General features: G+C 33.9%; 2 protein-coding genes across 4 annotated transcripts in view; one reads left to right on the top strand and one right to left on the bottom strand.

Annotated features, from left to right (window-relative positions):
• The window catches only part of LRR (capping protein regulator and myosin 1 linker 1 leucine rich repeat protein), a 68,519-nt gene that overhangs the window by 15,716 nt on the left and 27,222 nt on the right, over window positions 1-25,581 (top strand). For 2 of the 3 annotated variants that reach the window (XM_072544870.1, XM_072544872.1), the window contains exons 7-16: window positions 2,363-2,550; window positions 4,117-4,194; window positions 4,257-4,438; window positions 7,994-8,145; window positions 12,560-12,912; window positions 13,071-13,292; window positions 13,353-13,598; window positions 19,831-20,006; window positions 22,115-22,337; window positions 22,595-22,615. In XM_072544870.1, the coding sequence (XP_072400971.1) occupies window positions 2,363-2,550; window positions 4,117-4,194; window positions 4,257-4,438; window positions 7,994-8,145; window positions 12,560-12,912; window positions 13,071-13,292; window positions 13,353-13,598; window positions 19,831-20,006; window positions 22,115-22,337; window positions 22,595-22,615 (1,841 nt within the window). The remainder of the gene's footprint in view (window positions 1-2,362; window positions 2,551-4,116; window positions 4,195-4,256; window positions 4,439-7,993; window positions 8,146-12,559; window positions 12,913-13,070; window positions 13,293-13,352; window positions 13,599-19,830; window positions 20,007-22,114; window positions 22,338-22,594; window positions 22,616-25,581) is intronic. The other variant, XM_072544871.1, reaches the window with a different exon arrangement.
• Window positions 21,010-21,921, bottom strand: Ak6 (adenylate kinase isoenzyme 6). The gene is made up of 2 exons (XM_072544874.1): window positions 21,652-21,921; window positions 21,010-21,456 (listed from the first exon to the last, which is right to left on the bottom strand). The coding sequence occupies exons 1-2, from the start codon at window positions 21,845-21,847 to the stop codon at window positions 21,107-21,109; spliced, it is 546 nt and encodes a 181-aa protein (XP_072400975.1). The 5' UTR covers window positions 21,848-21,921; the 3' UTR covers window positions 21,010-21,106.

Raw genomic sequence — 25,581 nt, 5'->3', positions numbered from 1 at the left:
TCTCTTTCTCTCGCTCACACGTTTCGTATAAAAGCAAAGTATTTAATTTACCAAGTGTTTAGTTGTTGTGTATTAATTTAATAATGTAGCGAAGAAAAGTGCGGTCTATAATTTCACCCCACAAGAGGCAAAATAAAGAATCAGCAACCAACCATTAAAATCCTATAAGCCAATTCGACAGATTTTCACAAGGGCTTGACGTCCAACAGGAAATTCGTGGATGAACGAATTCTTCTCCTTTATGGTCCTTCGAGCCGGATTCCTTTATGATCCTTTGAGTCGGATTCCTTTATGGTCTTTCATCGCTGGATTTCTTTTACGATTTCTAACTTTTCACTTATCTCGGAAAAGAAGAACCTGTTTCTGTTTATTTTGCTGTTTGTTGTAAGAATCAAGATAGTAGTCGTAAACCAAAATCTCATCTATAATTAGGAATGAAGGAAAAACCTTTTGGATTCTTCCCGAAAAACTAATACAGTAACCTTCTTGGATAATTTTGACTCTTTTACTTGCTTTGGAGCAGAACATCCGGGTCGAGTTGACTCTGTTGTTTGCTGTTAATATTCAGGGTCTTAATCGTAAACCTAAACTTAGTATGTAGTTAGGAATCGAGGAAAACATTGATTTCCCAAAAAAAAACTAGTAAACTTTTTGGGTGATTTCATCCCTCTAGTTGTTTCGCAACAGAACAACCGAAAAACTTTGCGATTTATTTCTAACGCCCATGGGAAGGGCGCTAATGACATGAGACATCATGCTTAATATTCGATAGTCATCGCAGTGTAAGGCATTGGATTTTTTTGATAATGTTACGAATGTTGATTTTAGCCAGTCTGATGGTATTTTACCTGTGTCATATATCTTATTGAATAGTGCTGTTATTAGGTCGAGGCCTTTACTTTCGTTGTCTGCAATTAATTTAAGTATTTCGACATTGATATTGTCTGGACCGGTGGCTTTTCCGTTCTTCTGAGCTTTTACTGCATTAATAACATCTTTTGTTATTTTTGGACCTTTTTCATTTATTCGATCATCCGTGGATGATGGAGAACAAGGTCTATCATCATCAAAAAGTGTCTGAATGTATTCTTTCCATCTCTCCAGTTTGTCTTCTGTACCTATAATTATCTCGTTACTATTATTTCTTAATATTGTTTCTTGTCTCCTTCTGACTCTGCCGTTTGCTGTTGGCATTTAGGATCGTAGGTAAACTAGTCTGTAGTTGAGAATTGAGAAGTAAAAACTAATGCAGTAACCCTCTTGGACGCCTTCGACTCCTTCAGCTGCTTTGGACCAGGACAATTGAGTTCAGTTTATTCTGTGATTTATTGTTGACATTCATGTGTGAACTGCAGCAGATGTAGACATCTTGTCTAGCTTTTCCAGACCTAATTCATTGATCAAAATTAGGTTGAGATGCCTATGCCTATTTAACCCTTGTTCAATCGTCTATGTATCATAATCTTTACATCATCAATACGATTATAAGTTGATTAAAATTTAAAATATAATTTTAACAAAGGCTGATTTTATAAGCAACTATTTAAACATAAAAACCTTCTTCTTCCTTCTTGTATGTAGGCTTAAAGCCTGTTTCTTCTTCAATATTACCCTCCTAAACTGTTTAAATTATCGCACCATCTTTTTCTTGGTCTGCCAATACTTCTTCGTCCATTTGGTGACTAATCTTCTGCTATTCGTACTATCCTATCCTCTGCCATTGCAATAATGTCTTCGTCCCACTCCTGTTTCCGTTTTGTCACCCATCCATTTATGTCTTCATGTTGCATGTTCTTCTTATGTTTTCGCTTCTATTCCTATCGAACAGACTTTTCCCTGTTATTCATCGGAGTATTTTCATCTCTGTTGTTTCTAGTAGTCGTCTCGTTTTAGATGTGTCAGGATTTGTCTCCGCCATGTATGGTAATATAGGTCTAATTGCTGCTTTATAGATTCTTGTTTTTGTGTCTTGTCTTAGGTGTTTGTTCTTCCAGATTGTGTCATTAAGATATCTGGCCGCTTTACTTGCTTTTAAGCTTTGTTGTTGTACTTCCTCTTTTACATCTCCGTAACTAGTTATATCTGTTCCCAGATATCTAAACCTTGCTTCTTGCTTTATTTTTTTTCCCATCAATTTCAATTTTACATCGTACTAGGTATTTAGATGTTGTTATACATTTGGTTTTTCCTGCTGCTATTATCATATTGTATTTCGTGGCTGTTGTATTGAAGATGTGTGTTAATCTTTGGAGCTCATTTTCTGTCTCAGCAATTAATAAACATATAAACCTTTAATAAGAAATAACTAACAAAAGTGAAAGTATAGGACCTTTTATGTAAGTTTATCATGTATTTTTTTTAGGTGCTACTTATTTGGGAAGTTGTATTCCCAAGCTCAATAAAGGTCTAGTCCATTTAAATTTGTCCCATTGCGGTTTAAGCTCAAAAGGAGTCAATAACTTGTTTGCGGCCCTCTGCAACAACACAAGCAGTTTTACCACCCTAACGTACCTTAATTTGAGTGGCAATAATCTAAAAGACGATATAAGTGTAAGTATATGCGAAGCAGGATGAAATCAAAACGTTGAAAGTAAATATTAAAGTGTTATTTTTTTATTAACCTAAACTAACATGCTTGTTTACAACAAACAGTACGACAAAATGGCTGAAAAAATGTTTCATGAAAAGGCTTATTAACGTTGTACGAAGGCCTACAAATAGATTATGTTAGAGACGGCATTCGCAGACAAAATAAAACACCATAATAAACTAGAAATCCACGCAAATTTGCTAGTTCACCCACTGACTACAGCCCCATTCTATAAGACTCAATAGAAATTTGTCAGCAGACCTACAAAATGGTTGAAGAGAACTTGGCGATGGAGAAGGCCTTATCACGTCAAATATGAGCAGTAATGTGCTCTTAAGTCAACACATTAGCCTACAGGATAACATTGTATTCTGATTACAAATTTAAATTATTAAATTAACTAAAAATTAACATTATTCTTTGTCGTTGCAATTTTTCAACATCATGAACTTCAAACAGATAATTTAATATAATAACCTTACATTTTTACATTCAAAATTCCTTACATTTTAAACAGACATATAGTATTTTTCATATAAAAATGCGTGCACGTCATTCAAGATTTACGACGCCAGAACCCCACAGCATTGCCAAAACATCAGAATAGTTAGTAAGTGAGGAATTTTTAAAATGTCAACTATTTGTCAAACTATTATATAACAGTAAATACACTTAGTTTTAAGACTACTGGAACACACTAAAATACATAAGAAAACATTTTAATACAAAATTATATATTCTAAATTTTAAACTTACCTCTATTTAGCATTAATAGTAAAAACGTCCCGCCATTATTTCTTGTGCAAAATAATCTATCTTATATGAAAGCTTATCAGCTTTCTACAGATTATTTAGTTGTTTTGGCATAGCACAATCACAATACACAACAATAATTAGTTTTTAAAGCTATTAATCCAAATTTAGTATGTATTTATAAATATAATCTATTAATATATAATATTATATTATGATCAAATTGTTTAAGAAATCAAAACATAAACAAAATTCTTACTCTAAAAAAGCGGCAACACTTTAAACAGTTTTGCCACACGCGGAACTATCAAAAAATTTGAAGTATTTTCATATCAGTTGCGTACAATTGTCTAATGTATTTAATTAAAATTATTATTTTGTGGAATTTTATATTTTGTGGAAATTTATATTATTAATAATAAAAAATGTTTTTGGTTATTTAATCAATATAATTCTAAAATTCTCAATATAATGATTACATTTTTCTGATTATTATACCATGTTGACGCCTATGAAAGATCGAGCAGTTCCGTATGGGTTTCGTATTATTAGCTGTGTTAGGAAAATTTGAACTCGAAGGTTGACGTTCTGGAAATTTTAAATATAAGTGACGTCACTTTATATAAATTGTGACGTGCACGCATTTTTATATGAAAAATACTATATACAGATTTGTGTACTGTGGACTTAAGAATAAAAAACGAATATATAGCACGAATGCATACAGACATTTAAATTTTATCATAATGACATTATGTTTTTTGTTTTTTCAGAATTTTCACAACTTCTTGTCTCAACCGAACTCTCTTCAATACATTGACATCTCTTCCACTGACATAATTCTCGAAAACGTAAGTGACAACTCAATAATCATTAACAAACACGATGTAATCATTTTGGACGCTTTTTTTAGCTTTTTGGTGCTTTAGTAAAAGGCTGTACGACTAATCTAGTTCATTTAAACATTTCCAAAAACCCATACAGTAGCAAAAAGAACAAAGAAGCTCCGATTTCCTTCAAGCAATTCTTTAGCACTACGCTTAATCTCAAATATCTCAACATGTCGCACTGTAAACTGCCGCAAGAGGCACTAAAGTAAGTTTATTTTTTTAGCAATTAAAATATTTTTTGTTATTTCGTGCTTATTTATCAACTATGACTTAGTGTCTAAAAATTGTGTGAAATTTAAAAAATGTCGATTTAAAACAATTATTTTATTTAACTAAAATTAGATTTTCATGAATGGCAAACATTTAATGACACTTGTTACCAACCATTTACGTGTATATTCTAGAAGTAAGCTGCTTTCATGGAACGCCCATCTGGAAAGAATATGCAGATATATAGATAGATTTAGAGAAGTATTCCACTGCGACCTTTTCAGATCTATTGTGGTCCTCTAGTCCTAGATAACATTCTCTAGCCTGAACCTTTTTAAAAAGTCCAATAGCTTCGAGACTGTACCTTCCATGTAGGTATTTGCCGGTGGATTTTCGTCTCCTAATGCAAAGAACCGCACATTTGCCAGACTGTCACACTGACATAGAATGTGCTCTGCTGTTTCTTCTTCGAGGTGACAGAATCTGCACAGGTCATCATCTGATAATCCCATCAGCTTACAGTGCCCTGTTAGAAGACCTACTATGGCTTTGACTGTTTTCCTGTCTTTGCTTATTAGGTCTGGCGTAAATTTTGGCGAATGTTCTGTAATGAACTATGAATGGCATTGATTTACGAGCCTTGTTTGGTCATTTCATCTACTTTTTCGTTGCCCTTATGACTCTCGCGCTCCGGTACCCAGGCTACCGTAACCTTGCTACGGTCTTCTAGTTTATGTAGGGCATACACACAATCTCATACTAGCTTAGACTTGACCTCTACAGAATTGAGTGCCTTAAGCGCTGCCTGACTATCTGTGAAGATGGCAACTGAACGGAACGTTCTTTCCCGACTTTCTATTTCTTCCCATAGACTTACCGGGAAATGTATCCCTTGATTTGTCCCTACTATAATTTTTTTGAGCCATCCCTATACCAGCTAGCAGCAGCTTGTATGGGTACACCTTCATTCCAGTCTTCCCTGCCTGGTATCTTAATTTTGAATTTATTGTTAAAGCTATATCTCTTAGCTGTTAAATCGATAGGTTGCCCCATCACAATATCGACTTTTAGCTCCTCGATTAGCTTTCTGTTGTCAGCACCATGCATCAGGTTTATATGTCGCTGACTATGGATTATTCTGTGCATCATTGATCTGGCTTCGCCCTGTATAAAGATATAAAGTGGTGGTAGATTCAGCAGGACTTCCAACGCTACTGTAGGAGTTGTTTTTATGGCCCCCGTAATACACAGGCATGCTAGCCATTGTGTATTACCTAGCAGTCTTAGTGCTTCCACTTGCTGCGTCTTTGTCCACCACGTCACCGAGCCATAGGTTATCATTGATCTAATAACCCTTGTGTATATAGTCATTTTGGGGTTAAGTCCCCAATTCTTACCGCACATTCTTCTACATCTGCCCAGACACATAGTAGCTTTCTGTGTGGTTTGTAGAATGTGAGTATTCCATGTAAGCCTATGATCAAAATACACCCCAAGGTATTTTGTTTCTTTGGCAAATGAAATCTCTGTTCTTACCAGCACCGGTGGTTTTAGGCCTTTTAGTGCTGTTTTTTTTTTGGTGAAGTTAACGATTTGTATTTTCTAAGCATTGACTATCAGTCTCTGTTGTTTATACCAGTCGTCTGGTACTGCGTGCCAGACGTATAAACTATATTTAGGGCTGCGTGCATTCTCTCAGACACCAGCTGGGCAAATCTGCCCCTGACAATGATTGCTATATCGTCAGCATATCCTAGACAGTAAAGAATATCCAACAAAGTGAAGCTTTCCCTTTGGACATGACAAAGGATATGTATCAAATCATGGGATATAGAACTCAATCTGGTTATATATCACTTTAGTCAGATCTATGATTACGTATGGAGCACTAATATAGTGGTCTAAATGCCAACAAAACACCACCACAGAGAAGATGAATAAGCTTCAACGATAACGGAAGCCATATTGGTCCTCCCTCCATTACATATATGGATTAGAAACAATCGACCTTTTAGGTCGAGTGGAAGGGTGGTTAAGCGCCCACTCTTTTTCAACCTAACCTAACTTATTTCAAATGATCTAGCACACGGGCCCTATTTTCATTTAAAAAAATCATTGATTACTTCATTACGCCCGGATGGATAAATAATATTCGATCTGTTTTGGGATTGTCTCCAAAATTGTCTATTCTTGAAAAAATTAATATATTTTTATATTAATATATTTTTTCTGAGTATAGGTTAAATATGAGCGGAGATAAAATACATCCATGTCTGACACCTCTTCTTATATAAACTGCTTTCGAAATATACACACTTACAGTCCATCTAATTTACAAACCGTTGCACGTCATTATCTACGTCAGAGATCGAAGTTGACATAGTTGCCAAAGTATAAAAAAATCCTGAATCCATTTTAAATCAAATAGGTCACATAATTATTATTATACTCTTTACAACGACTATTTAAATTCTTACGTGACATTTTTGAAATAAAACACAATAATTTTGTTCTAAAAAGAACAGATTTTATTAAATAGGTAAAAATATAAAACAAGAGGTATTCACTTTAAAATTTAAAATAATAAAGTACAAAAAGTGTCAACACCGCAACTGTGAAATAAGTATTACCAATGTATACCAAAATTTCACCTTCGTTCGATTACAGTTACAGTGTGTTCCGAACAAAGAATGTTCTTCATAAAAACGCTTTATAATGCATTTATACAAATTAAATGAAACATATTATTGTCTATTTCTTTAAGTTAACATTAATAGAAATCTTTAAATATTAGTTCTACGCGTATATAATAAAATATGTCTAGTGGCTGTAATGCCAGTGTACTCGGCAAAGTGATTCTAAAAAAGAACACACCTACCGCCTAAATATTTCGTGTTGGTATCATGTGACGTCATGGGCTATGACGCCGATGACGTGCAACGGTTTGTATATTAGATGGACTGTACCTATTATTTTGTATGTTGGTATATTATAATATAGTTTTCTGTTATGTTTTGTTGTGTACTTTTCATTGTCTTTGTTTTATTATAATTCATTTTTAGCACTACACTTGTAGCTTCTTTTACTAGTTCATTGATCATTTTATGTCATTTCATTATAATATTTAATTGTCTGATTGCCTTTTCCAAGGCAATATTAAAGAGGAGACATGCCAATGCGTCCGCCTGTCTTAAACCATTATTAATTTCAAAGAACTTTTTTTTAATTGATAAAATTGTGGAGGCTTGTTGTATATAATATAATAACTTTTTTATATATAATACTTATATACCTATGAATAAAGTTCATCCGGTTGTAACTTATTTCGGTAATTTTTTTTTCAAATACCTAAATCTTTTTTTTTATTATTTACACGCTAATGTAACTGAAATTGCTCCTCACCGGTTACGGGTTAATAATTATTCATACTAATATTATATAATCTGCATATTTTAGATGATTTAAATTGGATTTAATAAATAATATGCTATAACAAATATTTTTATTATCAGTATTTGAAGTAAGACATTATTTTTTATCTGTTTTTTAGAAATTTATTGTTGGGATTGGCCTGTAACGAATTTACCAAAGAAATGACGTTAGATATTAGCAATTGCGGACTCGGCAGTCAGGGGGCACACGTTCTGGAATCGTGTGTGCACGGCGTTAGGTGTATCTCTAGTCTTGATATTTCTGAAAACAGTAAGTATTTACGACAGTAACAGTAATAGTTTACGAAGTATGATATTAACTATAAAAAATCAGAGCATAAAGGTAATATAAAAGTCAAATCTGGATTAGGTTAGCTAAAAATTAAAATCATTTAATAAAATCTTGTAGGTTTGAAGTTAAAACTAAACAATTATAATTTGATGACTATATTGACATTAATACATGGCAACGCTGGGTCATTCAACCTTTTTTTTTCTCTGCGAGTGGAAATTTCTAAAAACCGTATCAGGCTAACCCATCTCTAGGGATGGCTGGCGTGTGTTTGATTTAGGGTAGAGGAGTACATCCGAGCCCATTTCCCCTTGGAAGAAGGAGGTCCTGCAAATAAATGCCTTCCTGTTATCCTGCCTACCAACTAAAACCACCCTCTTCTACTTGTGCGCAGTTTACTATCGCACGTACCGTGCTTCGAAAGTGAGATGACCGCTGTGAGGCGGACGATACTTTCGAAGCACTACCTTCTCTTATCTATATCTTATCTCTGTCGTTGGTCCGGCTGGTGTTTCTCTTCTTATTCTTTCTTTCTTTTTAATTATTCATCATCATCCAGCCTCAAGAGTCCACTGCTGAACATAGGCCTCTTCCTCATGTTTCCAATCCCGTCTATCTTGCGCCGCTCTCATCCAGTTTTTATTGAGTCTTCTTAAATCATCAGTCCATCTTGTAGGTGGTCGACCGACGCGTCTCTTGTCTTCCCTTGGCCTCCATTCCAATAACCTCTTTGTCCATCGCCCATCTGTCATTCTGGCTATGTGTCCTGCCCATCTCCATTTCCATGTTCGAATGTAGTTATGTACAATATTCCATCCCTCGTTACTTCCCGTCATTTTCACGATCATCTCTCTCACAGTTACAGGGTTCATACCTATTTCTTTATACATTATGTTTCTCTACACTGTCCATTTATTACATTCCAGCATTGTGTGAGTAACAGTGTCAGAATATTTACAGTATAGGTGTCTGTGTCTGTCTTTCTGAATCTGTGAAGATATGTCCTAAAATACCCATTTCCTGTGAGCACTTGCGTCAGAAAGTAATCCAGTCGCCTGTGACCACAGTCCACCCAGTCCCTTAGGCTCGAGATCAGCATCTTGGTCCACTGAGCAACATCTTCCGTGTTGTTCCACTCTCCTTGCCATCTTTTTATTGATCTTGATCTTTCTTCTTTTTTATGGCTGCTGTCAAATATTCTCTTCTCTCATATAGATGTCTCCTTTCTACTGCTAACACATGCAGAGGAACACAATCCGTTATAGTTCACAAGGCCGCCGCAGATTCAGTCCTGTAGGCGCATGCTATTCGCAACAGACTTGTTATGATTACTCGTATCATGAGACCTTTGTAGGTCGGTATCTCTATCGCCTCACTCCAGACTGGTGCCACGTAAAGGATGATTAACTACACAACACCTTGTAAGGCTCTCCTCCTTTCTGATTTGGGTCCTACAATTTTAGGCAACAGTCTCCCTATCGCAACCGCACTCTTCGCCGCCTCCTGGGCTACCAACCGTATATACTCTCCTCATCCGCCATATTGGTCTAGTGTCATTCCCAGATATTTGACGCTTTTCTTCGAGGTTAGTTGTACCCCTGCACATTGGAGTTCTGTCCCTTGTCATTTAACCTGGATGGGAGCTTAAGCTCGAAGTAACCTTGCTCAACACAACTCTTGAACTTTAATAGGGATATTTACCAATAAAATTAATGAAAAATGCATAATCAGTGGAAAGCAATAAGGCTTTTGACAAAATCGATCAACTGTGGCTGCTATATTCATAACCAGGTAGATGAGTGCCTAAATGAGTACCCCTGTAGCATAAACGAAATACGTATTAATTAATACACATTTTTCACTCAAAAAGAACAATACAAATACACTTTTAAAAACAGCAGAGGACAAAGATCTATGATAGACTATATTCTGACGAATAGAGAGTTACATGCCTCTCAAATCTCGGATGTAAGAGCACTAACATTAGGAGAAATAGGAAGCAATCATAAATTGGTATTGTGCAGAATCCAAATGAAAACACATATATGTGATAACAAAACACCAGAATACACCATAAAGATAAAAGTGGAAAGCTTACAGGATGACTTCACAGGATACCTTTTCCAAAAAAGAATAACCGCAAAAAGCAGAAACACATATATTACAGAAAGTGATTCCCAAGGCCAAGAATTCCATGGTTTTGTACAGAAGTGAAAGAAAAATGTAAAGAAAAGAAAAAAAGCTTACCTAAAAACATGTCAACCAAAACACAAGAGGCATACCATAATTACAAGACAATTAGAAACGAAACACAAACCTTCCATAGAGGTAAACCATCCGATAATGAACAATCAGAATTGCTTATAAAGAGGAGAAGAAGAAGACAAATGAGTGAGAAAGAATTAGAATATAACAAACCTGTCTATATGTGCTTTGTAGCGATTTAAAGTTGAGAATGAATCAATATATGAAGTATATATCCACTCGGGAATCCGGCAAGGCGATAGGTTAAGTCTACTACTCATCAACTTAGTACAGGACAAAATAATGAAGAAGATGATGGAATTGTTGATGGTGAGTTAGACCACCAGCTCAACTTTGTTTAGGTAGAAAAAAATTCTATTATTCGAGATCCGGAAGGCAAATTATATATTCTTAGATTCTATAATGTCACCAACAGCCTTAACGTAGTTGAATAGCTTTAGGTTTCTTCTAAGTGGAAAATAAATGCGTTTTGGTAATTTTTGGAAAAATTAGGTTTTGGTTTAAGCTTTATGGCAGCTACATAGATCATTAATAGTGGTGGCAGGAGTTGTTGAGTTACTAAGAGTGAGGGATTTCTTGATATCGGTGTTACTCTTGTAATCGTTTTGTTCGATGTAGTAACGAAATATTTTGCCTACCACATAGGGTATTGCTATGGGGGTTGAAATTTAGGGACAGAAACTACTGGGGGTGGAGATAGGGCAAGCAAAATAAATGATACTGTGCGAACGGCACTCAGGGCTTATTTGGAGAGCTGGGGTCGTGGATAAGTAAATGGCAAGGGGTCGGATTGGGGCAACTACAAAAAAATGAAACAAATGGACACTGACATAAATCTCCTGGACAAAAGGGCAAATAAAAACAACAAGAAAGACTTCTAGCTATTTGAAATGGGACGCCGCTTCGAAGAATCCTAATCTTGCTGGAAAAAGGAAAAAAGGCTCTTCTTTCCTTGATTTTCACTAAAATACACTTGAGTTGTAAACTGGACTTACTAACATTTCTGGGGGTAGAAACTGGATTTTACTGGAACCTCTGCTATACAAAAGGGACTGCTTCAAAACTGGTCTGGAAAGACGACAAGACACAAACAAAATGAGGTTGAAATGGTACTAAATGCAAACCTTGGACATGACTTCTTAAAAAAAACTGGAACACGTGGGCATTTTCCAAATTTGTTGTACACGACACAAATCTCTTAGGTACTTAGAAAATACTCTTTCTAAACTGAAATATTACATAGAGTAAAAATTACTATTTTCAACTAATTTTGCCGACTTTTGAAAACTACATAACTGCGTCTGTCCACTCTCGTTGCCCTGTTCAATCTGCCTGCTTGACTTTCTACAAATTTGTCTCTAACCCGAATTTCCCCTTCGTCCTCCTTACCCGTTCAACGGAACCAACTCAAATTATCTTTATACGCTACGAGTCGTGAAATAACCTTGAAATATTTCAGCTTTAAAATCCCATAGCTAACGCATATTACTTCTTAACGTAAACAGAGAAACGGAAATCTTATCTCAGACCAGGGACGTTTTTAGAAATTTTAAAACCAAAAAACTTCATTATGCAAATTTTTAAACCAAGAAATTTATTATGCTACAATGTTAATATTTATACTGCCCCTGAAGTGTTGGCCACCAGCATTAGTTCATACTGTAATCCCTATATTTCCTCGTCAACTGTGTATTGTAGTAAAAATAATTACTATTTAAATGGGAATAAGCCACAATTAAAGGTTAAAGTAAGTTTATTGACGAACATTGTATTTTGAGAACGATTTCCGAACTGGAAATTGAAACGTTAATAAACTTACTTTAACATTTAATTGTATTTTATTCCCATTTAAATAGTAATTACTTTTAAATGCCACAAGAAAATAGCTTTAGAACAGTAGTAAAAATAGTTTATTGTCTATAACTATTGGATTAATTACCCATTTACCTGCAATCACTGCGAAGCGACAAAAAAAATATCAGTCCACGTACAATAATTGTTCTTTCTGAAGTACGTTTTATAAATGTAGAGTTAGTAAAAAGGATCTACCACTATCAGCGATAAATTTGTCTATCAAATCATTTTAGTTAACATGTACGAATCAATTTAAATAATTATTTCATTTTAGATATGGATTCAGATCTGTGCAATGTTGTGATAGCAATAAGTAAAAATAAGTCTCTAAAACATTTAAACATGGCCCGTAGTATGAAAAAACACATGTCCCTGATCATGGATTCGGTAGTTCAGATAGTTCAAGACGATGAATGTCTTCTGCAATCGCTGATAATACCCGACTGTAGATTGCGCGGAGATCTTTACAATCTGTTGAATGCTCTCGGAGATAATAAGTCATTGGAGGTGCTAGATATAAGCGGAAATTTGATCGGAGACTCTGGAGCTCGATTGTTAGCGAAAGCGTTGCAGATCAACAGCAAGCTGAAGAGTATCATTTATGATCGGAACAATATTACTTTGCAGGTCAGTAGACAACCCTTTATTCGTTAAGTTTCGACCATGTATTTCTATACAGAGTGGCCTATTTAGATTGGAAGAATACATGTAAAATTTAAAGTAAACATGACACTTATATATACCCGTTCCATCCAAAGTATATTTATAGTTGCGGTATATTTTAGGGTTATCATGATATAGCTTATGCTTTAGAGAGTAACTCAACAGTTCAATACATGCCGTTTCCAATTTATGATGTTACACCGTGCATGAAGGCCAACGCTGAAAGAACAGAGTTAATTACGAGGAAAATTCAAGACTTGCTCAACCGCAACGTTTCTCAGAAACAACAGTCCCTCAAAAGCTTTCCGATGCAACCTGGGTTCTTGCTAACATCAAAACAGCAGGTACACATATCTTGATCGAAGTTTTATAATAAAATACTTACAATTCTATTTAATGACTAGGCGCTGGAAAGATTAGTACAACAAACTCAAGATGCCATCAAGAATTTAACTAATGAGTCAATAGCTTCTACAAATGATGTTAATCACGCTACCGGCGTGATACAAGATGCTGAAAATGCTAGGCAGTTATTGGTGAGATTGCAGGAGGTCGCCCAACATAGAGATGATAAACGGCCCAATCCAGTAGAGGAGCGACTTCAGCAAGCAGCCTCTGACATTCACACCAGTATTTGTGATTATGTTCAGGTAAATATTCTTTTCACACCTTTCTAAAAACTATGTATAGTTCCTAGTAACAACTAAAATAACAACTTTTGCTTCTACATTTTGCAAAATATTGGTAATATAAAACATAATTTTGGTTGATATAACAGCTTTACATATTCAACTCAGTGGCGGCTCGTATCACTTTAAGAAGGTAGTGCCAGAATTCGGGCAACTGCCTAAATTTTTAGTGACGGGTTTATGATATTGTCAAAACAGGTATGAAATATAAATTAACAAAAATAAGCACAGATACTTTTATCTTATACAGTGTAGGTAAAAGTTTATGGTCGGTATGGACCTTACGTGAGATGGGGTGAGAAACACCTGTTTAAAAAGAGAGAGGTATATTAGGTCCGCCCTTTATATCGCCGAAAATACATGAGTGGAAGGGGAAATTCAACGTTGCCAAACTTATTGGTTTTATTGACCTGTTGTCTTTTTAGCATTTGAACAATGTTCTAAGATAATCAAATTTGGGCGAAATGGATTTAAATGGCAGCTTACTGTTTTTATTGGTAATATGCCACAATTTTACTTTACAATAAGTGTTATTTAACATTTTGATTTCCACTTCGGAAATCGTTTTATATAAATAAAATTTATTAATGTTTCGTATTTTAAGTACGATTTCCGAATTAAAAATCTAAACATCAAAATAAGCTTATTTTAAAGTCACATTGTCCCTTATTTCCAATAAAAATTATAAACTGCATTATAACGGCAACAATAAAAAAAGCTTCATACAAAATTATTTGGCAACGTCGCGTTACAACAGCAATACCATTTTAGCAACAGCTGAACCGGTATTCGACAGCCGATAACTAAGAAACTAGAGGTGGGACGTTGACATTTTTATCGTTAGCGAAACTGAATCGTTTTTCGTAAACAAGTAACTAGTTGATTGTTACCAGTAGTTTCAAATAAACGAGTACATAAACAAACATAATGGATATTATCGTTTATGTGTATATTTATTGAAGTGAAAGAAACTAATGAAGGATATATTTATTACAACTTGAAAAATAAACTAAACACTACAAGTAGTAAATCGTATTTACATTTACATTACACGTTATTATTAAATCGCGAATCGTCTAAATTGACAGTTAAAAACATAAGTTTTTCTATTTTACTTCTTGTTAACCGTGTTCTTTTATTTAATATTAAATCAAATTTTGAACATGTGTTCACATTTACAATATTTTGTGAATATAGTGGTTAAGTTAGGATATACATGGCGATGGTTTTTCCTCCATTGTAATGGACTCTCGATACAGGTGTACGAGAGTACTTTAGATGAGTCATGTACAATTAATTGATCAAAAAATACTTAAGTCATCTTTATCGGTTTCTTTTTCTTGTACTGGTTGATTTTCAATAGTACAATCTTCTTGTTCTTTAATTATAGAAGTAACTAGCTTCTTAACTCTTTCTTTTGTTTTTTTAGCTTCATTTTTGTCAGAAAATCCCTGCACTTTAAATCGTGAATCCGTAAATGTACATAATGACAATGTGCCACTCTGTTCTATCCCTCTAAATCTTTTTGCTAAACCCGATATTAGTAATTGTACTACGTCTGATACTATGAATGTAAGGTTACCGTTTGCTAAAATTTTATTGCAAGATTCTTGCAGGCAGCGTACCACAACAATCACTGTAAATACCCTTCAAGTATTTTTGGCCACTCATTGTACTTGTTATTTCTTTAAAAGGCCGGAAAATTTGGGAACATTGAGAACAAATAATCCAGTCTTCATTATTTAGATTTGGTCTAAGTCTGTCTGTATTAACTAAAACCAATGTGGAACGGATTGCCTCTTCTAACTCGGTCATTATTTTTAACATGTAATAGGTGAAGTTCTACCTAGTTTCCACGTCTTGGATTGGCCGTTTGGGAATTTTGTTATGTTGTAATTGATATTTAAAAGCCTTTCTGAAGATCAGGTACTTTTTTTGAAATGTGTTTTTTGCCGAATTATCGAAAAAAGACTTTTTATTTTATCTATTTGTACACGACAGCATTTAAGTGCATCCTCCACCAATAAATTTAACGTATGAGCAAAACAATTTAAATGTTTTTATTCCAAAACATATTTAATGGCTTTGACCATATTTGAGGCATTATCAGTTACTGCAAAATGTACTTTTCGTTTTAGACCCCACTGATTAATAATTTCACTAATTTCAAAAGCGGTGTTTTCTGAATTATGGTTTCCAGAAAAATGGCAGCAGCCTAATAAAACCGTTTTAAATTCAAAATTTTCGGTTAAATATTGTCCTGTTAATGCAATGTAACTCTCAGTCACTCCAGATGTCCAGAGGTCAGTAGCAATACAGATATTTTCTACTTCTTTAACAACTTGTGATCTAATAATTTGCTCAGTTTTGATATAACATTCCTGAAGTAACGAATAAAGTTTTTCTTGTTGGCGGTTTATATCCAAGAATCCGCCCTGCAAACTTTTTAAAAGCTCGTTCTTCACCTATGGAAAACGTATGAAACGAGTCTTTGGATATGTTTAGTAAATCCATATCTATTTGTTTCTTTTGTTTTAAACTAATATTTTTATTAATGGAAGTATCCATCACCTTCGAAAATGCAGATCAATCTTAAATCGAAACTCATTCATTAATCAGAATACCTAGTTATTTTATTTTCAACGTTAACCGATAGCCCGACTGTCCACTGTCCCAAAAGAGTTATTTTTAGTTTTGTTGTAGTCTCTCAGATCAACTAATCGTCCTCGTCGATGTAAAGTGTTCGTTGCTCCTCTGTTTACGTCTACACAAAACGTAGTTTTTTTGAATCAACCATCAACTAGTTGGCTTACCAGTGAGAAATCGTAGATTCGTAAATGACAAATAATGATTTAAAATGCAGGGATTTTCTGATAAAAATTAAGGTAAAAAAACAAAAGAAAGAGTTAAGAAGCTGGTTACTTCTATAAAAAAAGAAAAAGAAGATTGTACTATTGAAAATCAACCAGTACAAGAAAAAGAAACTGATAAAGATGACTTAAGTCTATGGTGTATGTTTGATGAATTGGATATGACTCATCTAAACATCTACCTGTATCGAGTGATATAAAAGAAGTCGACATGTATTTGTCTGATGATATATTACCCACAAAAAAATTCGAACGGAGATTGGAACTGTCCATTACAGTGGTGGAAAAACCACCGCCATGTGTATCCTAACTTAACCACTATATTCATAAAATATTGTAGTATTGTAACAAAATATGTTCCTTGTGAACACATGTTCAAAATTTGGTTTAATTTTAAATAAAAGAAGAACACGGTTAACAAGAAAAGTGAAAAAACTTATGTTTTTAAATGTCAATTTAGACGATTCGCGATTTAATAATGTGTAATGTAAATACTATTTGTATATTTAAAATGTCAACGACCCACCTCTAGTTTCTAAGGTATATTAGGATCGGAACCAGAGATATGTAAAATATCTCTGATCGGAACTAATCGTCTCACTAATGGGCAATGGGTGTCAATAAGAAATATGGAGGGGAGACCAAGGGGAAATATGATTGTTATCTTTGTCTATTCGCTGAAAACATGATTTTATATCTGTGTTAGATATCGTGTTAAATTTTACCATACCGACCAGTGTATATGTATCTACTATTTAATAATAATTACTAAGTATATTACTAATTTATAATAAAAAAACTCAACTTAACTCCAGTATTTACTGCTGATGTACTTGAAGTTTGTTATTGCGATTTAGTCTCTAAAGTCTATTTACAAAATTATAAAAATAACACTATTCCAGTATTTACCATCGAGCAAAAAGACAAAAGAGGGAATCTAATCGTTATGAAAAGGAGACCAAAATTCATAAAAGTGGCCTCTTAATATGGCGGACATATCCGTAAATGCAAATGCGCCAAATTTAAGACTATGCTCCAATATTATTATAAGCACTATGTTCCAAAAACTTTAAATACTTTGTTTAACACTAGAGCATAATAAAGTTTTAATTAATTAACGATAATAGTCTAAAATGTGACACAATTGTTAAAAACTTATGATATAAAATATAAATAAGCTTTCATGTGACAGTTGGGACAAACAATGACATAACCCAACTAAATTTGATTTCTTAAACAAGGAAAGAGACTCTCTTTCCTTGTTTAATGTGGCCTCTAAAAATGGCACTTCCCATCTAACAACATTTTCCCCCACTGCCTTTACATTCCCTCTCACTCATTCCCAGTCACTTTTAAAGTTTCCAATACATGAAGTCCATCCTTCTAATTTTTTGGTAGCAAAGTTTTCAATCGCCTTATTATATTAAACTTATCAATGCCATTTACAAAATGTTTTTCTGAGGATAGCATACCTAAAGCACCAAGTCGTTCTTCCTTCATGGTATTTCTAAGAAATGTTTTAATTAGTTTTAGCATCGAAAAACAATGTTCTGCTTCAGATGTTGATATAGAAATGGTAATTAATATACTTAAAAGTTTAATAGTTTCTTTAAATGTACATTTTAAACCTTCATTTAATAAAACTGATTGCGGAACAGCCCCAGAGGTAGTACTTAATTCGTCTCGCTGATACAGTACTTGTAATTCAGTTTTAAGCTGAGTTTTGTTTAAAAATAAAAATTGTCTGCATTAAGAAATGATTCGGGGAACTGATGCTGATAAGCAGAAAACTTCTCCGACATAAATAAATTAAAAGCAACTAAATGTCCAGAGAAGGTAAACCTCGTTTTTATTTGTAACAAAACTGCATCATATATCTCTAAGGCTTCCCATTTTCCGCTGGACCTGTCCTCTTCAATTCGCGCCTTTTTTTATTGGTTCATCAGTATCATTTTCCGTTTATCTCTGTGACGTGTTTATTTCTTCTTGAATGTTATTAATAATGACGTCCATTTGCTCCCTTATACCTTAAATTGCTGCTTCAAAATTCTCCAAATCTTTTAACAGAATCAGTGCGTACTTTTTGCAATTGATGAAAAATAATTTCAACGTGAGGCATTATTTTATTAAAAATAAATAACCAAAATACAAAATGTTTATCCTGGAGCCTAAATTTATAACCATTTGCTTGATTAATGGATGAAAAATCACGTGAAGTACTTTGTATAATGTCCATAACTGCAATGAGGTCTTTTCTATTTTCATGAAAATGTGATTTGATTGAAGACATATCGATTCTTATCCACCTGTTCATTGTGTTTAATTAGAGTATAACGATAAGCTGAATTTAATTGGGTTTTTCTATTTAACTTACCAATCATTGAAAAGTTAAAAACATTATTTATGTGCACTTTAGATTTTTCATGGGATTTCATTTTTTCCCATGTATGAACAAGATCATTGGTGCCTTTGTTTGACCAAGTCTCGTCACCTTCAAACAAAATGCATACAAAACAAAACAGTTTATTAGTTTGTTCGCAACCGCACAACCAGCTATTTTTATCATAAATAGTTTTATTAAACTTACGACAGCGAAGTTTTTGTCCACCTCCACTTTGTTTTTCAATTTTTAAATTGGGTAAAGGCCGACTGAGTTCTTTAATTTGTAGTTTTTTTTTTTCTAACGAAAAACCACCAAAAGAGTTTTTTAAGATATTAATTTGATTAATTTTCAATAAATAAATTAAACATACGAAATAATTAAAATATTATTTTAGATAATAAACACAATAGCAGCAAGCGCATGCGTAAATAAACTTGAAATAGATAAGATCTACTAAAACTTCTATCTCAAGATCTCGTGCCTGGCTCGAGCAATCTTATTTAAATGTATTACTAAATATATAATATAGCTCTATCTCTGTTACTCGCACAGGCTACTAGTAAAATCTTTCTCTTTTCATAGGAGCCACTATGATATTGGCACCAGCAGATTATCCGGTCCGCAGTGGGTTGCTAGCATCGGTTGTGAAAATTGTTTTGCTCACACAGTTGCCAGATTTCATATAATTTATGAAGATAAAAAGAAATACACACAAAGTAATTAACAGGCGTTAAGACGTTTTAAAGATAAAAAATATGTTTCTGCATAATTAGCAAGGTAGTGTCATAGCTCTATGGGCCGCCACTGATTCAACTGATAACGTATTCCATCCATATCTAAAAAGTTTCTCTTATATTTGTGCACACATGACATACCAGCTCTTAGTTGCTGAACTGTACTCATACTGTTATAATATATTTACTTATTTGTTTATATTTAGGCAACAACTGAGAAAATGTTGAAGTGCTGTAAGGAACAATGTCCCTACGTCTTACATGATGAAGAAACTGTCCAGGAAATTAAGCGGGAGTGCAAGAAGAAGAAACAGATTCCCTTTGATTTTGTTACCACCTGCATAAAGCAACAATCTGGAGTGGACATTATGAATAGAACAAGGTAAGCTAAACTGTGAAAACAATAGAATTCTGGTATACAGATTCGCTAATATTTTAATGTGTATGGCAGTTAATACTATGAAACAAAAGACTCTATTAAGTATTAAAAAACCAAAAACAAATTTCAAACAAGGACTAGGTTATCAAAAACTTTGACTTAAAAGGTTAACAAAAATATGAAATTGTATGAATCATAAACATCAAAATAATTAATATTAATAACTAACAACCTCCAAAATGGGTGGTTTAACCATAGACTGATGACTGTAATACAGTCACATTCCCCTAAAGTGATAGAGAAAACTGACACAAAACAGTCCCTGTATCTTTTTCTAATGGTCCTGGTTTATCAATAAAGTGATCTTCTCATTGGTCATTTATATCATATGGTTGATAAATCTGGTAAATTAGAAAGAGATGTGGGTACTGCTTTTCGTCAGTTTTCTCTGTCGCATTGGAGGAACGGGCTGGTATTGCAACAAGCAGTCTATCTTTTATTCTAAGTCTATGGGTTCGACATCAGCCTAAATTTACTTTATATGTTATAAAATTTGTCTGCCCTCTCTGTGGCAGTTATTCATTATCATTTCAGTGCAAATATCTTAAAATTCTAAGAAATCTTTATAGGGACACATTGTTTCTAACATTCTGAGAGAACGAAAATTTCGATTAAGGACCAACAATCTGAAAGAGGCTTTTACTTCTGCTAATGTGAGAACCAATCCAGTACCACATTATTTTGAACAAAGTTTTGGTTCCCCAAGAAATGTCATAAAATTTTCTAGTGATTGAATGATTTACAGAAATTTTAGGACCTGGAGTTTTCTCAAATTGTTCAGCTTTATAGAGATAATTAAGGTTTGGGATTTTCATCCAAGGATTTGCTCCTGTTCAACTTTATTTTGATCATTTTTGTTTTTAAACTTTTTCTTGTAATTCATAATTTTGACTTTTTGTATAATTGCTGATTTAGTTTGATTAGGAAGTAAAAGTCAGAATTTTTGACTCATTTATTATATTAACAAATATATTTACATCCCTTATATCTGGTGGGCTCTGATGATCAATAAAAAAATTTAATCTTAAACAAAGCACACATTACTAACTAGTGTTATCTTTAAACCACATTTGTAACCACACACAAATCCTATTAATATTGTCCTGTAATTCTTCAGTAGTCCTACTGTACAATTCGTGCACTATTTCTTCTTTATATGATGCTTTTGCCTCTTCCAATATAGTTTGGAAAATTTCACACTGCACATTATCCTCTAATTTTTTTCCAGTGTAGCCTCTTGTGATTAACCTGTCATAAAGCACTGTGTTGTCTGCTCTTAAAACAAATACCACATCAAACCATCTTTCTGGAAAAAATTCGCAGCTGTGGTAGTCTACTATGTTCCCTCCTTTGCTCATTACTTCTTCCAACCCATCAAGTAATTTATCTTCATCTAAAAATAACATAGACAATAAAATTAAATATTTGCATTATAATAAATAAAAACATAAGTAAGGCATGAATATAAACAATTGATTGCTATTATCAAAATGATAATAGATTCTGTTGAAAACTCGATTATATCATATGGTAGATAGTAAATTAATATGTATATTTGACCCATTCTCTTAATTATGTATTTCATTACCTAAAACTGGACACTGATACACTTCATCAAATTCTTCTAAACAGTTGTAATCTTTTGCTATTTTTGATATTTCTAACCATTGTAATCCTGTGACTTCCGCCAATTGTGAACATAATGTCGACTTTCCAACTCCTGGAGTTCCTGTTACTAATATATTTGGAGCGTTTCGTTTAATATTCGGCACTGTTTGTGCCATTTTAATAAAATTAGTTGCTTTTGTGTACTACACGTTTTGTTATCATAACCTCATTTTATTACGATGACATTTCTCGAATTAAACTATTTTAATCGATTGTTGGATGTTGTCCGTGTCTCAATTGCCAGTGCCGCATTTTACATCGAATATCTGGCAGTGTCTACATTGACGCTATTGTTACAGTTTTTTTTTACATTATACATTTTTTTAATTTATAATAATTAAGTAATGAAGCTATTATTGTAATTAATAATAATTATTTTTTAGAGAATTAAATATAATGGTTGCCAATCAGTTGTCGGAGCAAGTTACCGACGAGGTTTATGAAGCGTTAATGAGAAGTTATAAGATTTTAGTGGGTGATGCAAGTGCAATAAGAATCGACTCACCTCCGAGGAGATCTAGGTTAAGTAGTTCTGATAGTTCTCGACATGGTGCCAGTGATATTTCTATAACGGACAGTAGTCATCAATCAGATTTGTCTCCTTTGGTAAGCTGTTTTTTTATATTAGTGTGGACAATTAAGTTTACAGATAGTGTGTATTTAGGCGCAATTATACATTTATTGTGAATGACTCCAAATTTGTTACAAATTTGCCTTTATTTCTTATTTTAGAAATCAAAATTGAAATAAAGTCAGATTTTAAAGTATACAGGGTCGATTAAAATTAAAAATTGTCTACAAATTTAAATTTATGTCTTGTAATATAAATGTTTAAGTAATTTTTAATATATTTTGTCACGCAGAAGCTGGAATATTTGAATTTAGTAAGTATATGACGAACCAGATAAGTGTTAAAGTTGTTTTAGTAGATATTTTTGTATTCATTTCTTTTTATTGGCGAGTTTTATATCTTTTGCTCAATTTTCACATTTTTTTATTCAAAACGTTCACATTTTATTCAAAACGTTTATTATTTTCCTGTGTTGTAGATTATAATTACCGGTCTAACGAATCTTTGCACATGCGCCATCATTCAATTTTTATTAATTAATTAATTTCAGTTTTTAGTTTTAGGTTTTAATGACATTTTAGGTTTTAGTCATATATATGTAGTCATGCAGTCGATGTGAGAATTAAGAAATGTCAAATTAGTTAAAATGTGTGACAGTATTCTAAGTTTAAGTTAAAGTCACCAAATTTAATATAAAATTGAACTAAGACGAAAACTAGTTATAAATATGGCCGCTGTCATTTTGACGTTGTCAAAAACTCGAAATTCTCTGTACGTCACTGTCTTTTTGTAATAAAATCATAGGTACATGTGCAAAGAACAAATTGACGTATCTATTTGTATTTGTTTTGTATACCACGCACTGTTGGAACACGTAATAACCAATAAATAGTAATGTTTCCCACTAGCAACATTAAAATGTAGGGATTACGTCCTAGCTAACACTGTAGACCAAAACTAAAAAGTAAAACTAAAAAAACCGTAAGAACAATGAGAGGAAATAATAAATAAACAAAGAAGTAATAATATTAGAAACACTTGCAGAAGAAATAACGTAAATCACTAGATGCGAGACAGAAAAGAAAAATGGAATGTACACATTAATACAGCGCTAGACAACTCACAAATCACACGAAACTTAACAATTTAAGCAAATATATTAAACAACAAGAGTAAAAAAAAGCACTTACACAGTGGTGTAAACAAACTTTCATATGGCGACTGCCTAAAAACTACATCGGTCAAACTGGTAGAACCTTAAAAAACGGATAGCAGAACACAAAAGGGCTTTTAATAATAGAAAAACAGATTCTACGTACGCACTTCATCTTCTAGATCATAATCATGGAAATGGATATGGAAATGGGAATGGATATGGGAATTAACAAATTACAAAATACAGATATAATTCTGAATGACCAACTTGGAACAAACAGTTCTCCCCTCCTCAACTTATTCTATTAAAGACTATGAAGTGTTAGACTTCTTCTTCTTAGAACGCAACAACTTTCCGTTGTTGCGTTTTCGGAACTCTCCAGCTATTTCCTTCACCTTTCGATGGACATTGGAGTTATCATATCGACTCTGATACTCCTCTATTTCTTGACATTGTTGGCTTTTGTTTCTCTTTGGCTTCTCTTATCTTTCTTCTGACGATGGTATGTATTCTCTTATATTCTTGGAGATTTTCTTTGTTTTTGTTTTCTCTGATCAATAAGTTCAAGTACATATTTCATCGGTCATCCACGATTTCCGTTTCTCTGTATCTTCTTCACCTTCAGTCGAACATTGGGATCTTTCAGTTTTCTAACTATCCTACTTCTTTATCGACTTACTTCATTCTGACTTTGAATATATACCTCTTATTTACTAGCATGTAATCAACCTTTTTTTCTTACAATCCTTCCCACAGAATCCTGTGGAGATTTCCAGGTGTACAATTTCCTTGGGTGTAGCTTAAACCAGGTGTTCATTATTACTAATTGATTTGCTTCCGCAACAATCTCCAAGGTATCTCGCGATCGTTCCGGTTTCCTCGTCAAAATGGTCCAACTGCAGATGATGTTTTGCTGGCCCTAACTTTGGCGTTTAAGTCACCCATGACAATTTTTAGGTCTTGCTTTTTCAGCCTTTTCACGACTTGATTAATGCTATGGTATAGTTCTTCTACCTCTTCTTCTGTTCCTTCTGTTTTAGTGGCATAAACTTGAATTATATTGATGTCGGTTGGTCTTGCTTTCAGTTGTATGAGCATCACTCTTGCTAAGATTGGGATGAAGTTGTCAACAAATTTTGCCACTGCTTTTTTCAATATAATGCCTACACCTAATTCATGTTTGCCGTTATCTGTTCCAGAATAGTAAACGCGGTGTTCCCCGATATTTGCGGTTCCTGAATCTGGCCAACGCATTTCGCTTATTCTCAGAATATTCAATTTCATGTGTGCCATTTCTTGTATTGTATTATGGATTTTACCTTCCTGTACCATAGTTTTCTCGTCCCATGTGCCTATTCTGATGTCTTCTTTGCATTTTTAATCTTTTTCTTATATTTGGAGCTTACTCCGAAATTGACTTTCGCTGCAAGCATAGCCATTTGATTCTACTAGGACTATCCAATCCGGATCTTTAATGAGGTGTCCTGTCCCAATCTTTCTTCCTCATCTCTATGCCGTTGACCGCTTCCACAGTTCTTCCGCCTTTGAAACCAGTTTCCCAACTCCGTGACAAAGCGGTGCCCTTCCGTTTAGTAGCTCCTCCACCAGAAGCTGTTGGCCAGTAAACGGGGGATTGCTCATACCGGCAGTCGCTCGGTGGAATATCTGGCTACCCTCACTTAGATTAGCCTGCAGACCAACGCAGTTGCCCGGGGTGTGGCACGTGAAGCCATACGTGAGAGTTAGTTGTCTTATGATACCTCTATGATGCTCGATGTGGTCGTTCCGATAAAAGGAGAACTATCGTTCCTCTATAACACAACTCTACACCCCTTAAGTCTTAGACGCATAACAAAAATAGCCTACTTGAGAAAGGCACTCTGCCGAAACAGCTGTAGTGATAATAAATTTTATGGAAGTGTTGAAAACAAAAGTATTCAGTGTTTAGTTGCTTGATAAATAGGTTCCATTGCTATTTCTGTATCCCGTGTTATCTCTTTCCGCCCTATCGATTCGTTCAGAACTTTCTATCTTCTTGTACAGTTTGGCAAATTTTATTCTAATACTTGGTTGCGGAATAACAAATCTAGGAGTGGAAGTGGTTATTATTTGAACTAAATGCA

This window comes from Diabrotica undecimpunctata, chromosome 9 (genome assembly GCF_040954645.1).
Source record: "Diabrotica undecimpunctata isolate CICGRU chromosome 9, icDiaUnde3, whole genome shotgun sequence".
Lineage (NCBI taxonomy): Eukaryota > Metazoa > Arthropoda > Insecta > Coleoptera > Chrysomelidae > Diabrotica > Diabrotica undecimpunctata.
This window is presented reverse-complemented; position numbering and strand designations above follow the sequence as displayed.

Excerpts from the sequence above, each read along its gene's own strand:
- Ak6 (XM_072544874.1), bottom strand. The coding sequence starts at position 21,847 with ATGGCACAAACAGTGCCGAATATTAAACGAAACGCTCCAAATATATTA. Across the intron at positions 21,457-21,651 it reads GTATCAGTGTCCAGTTTTAG|ATGAAGATAAATTACTTGAT; the intron begins GTAATGAAATAC and ends TGTTATTTTTAG.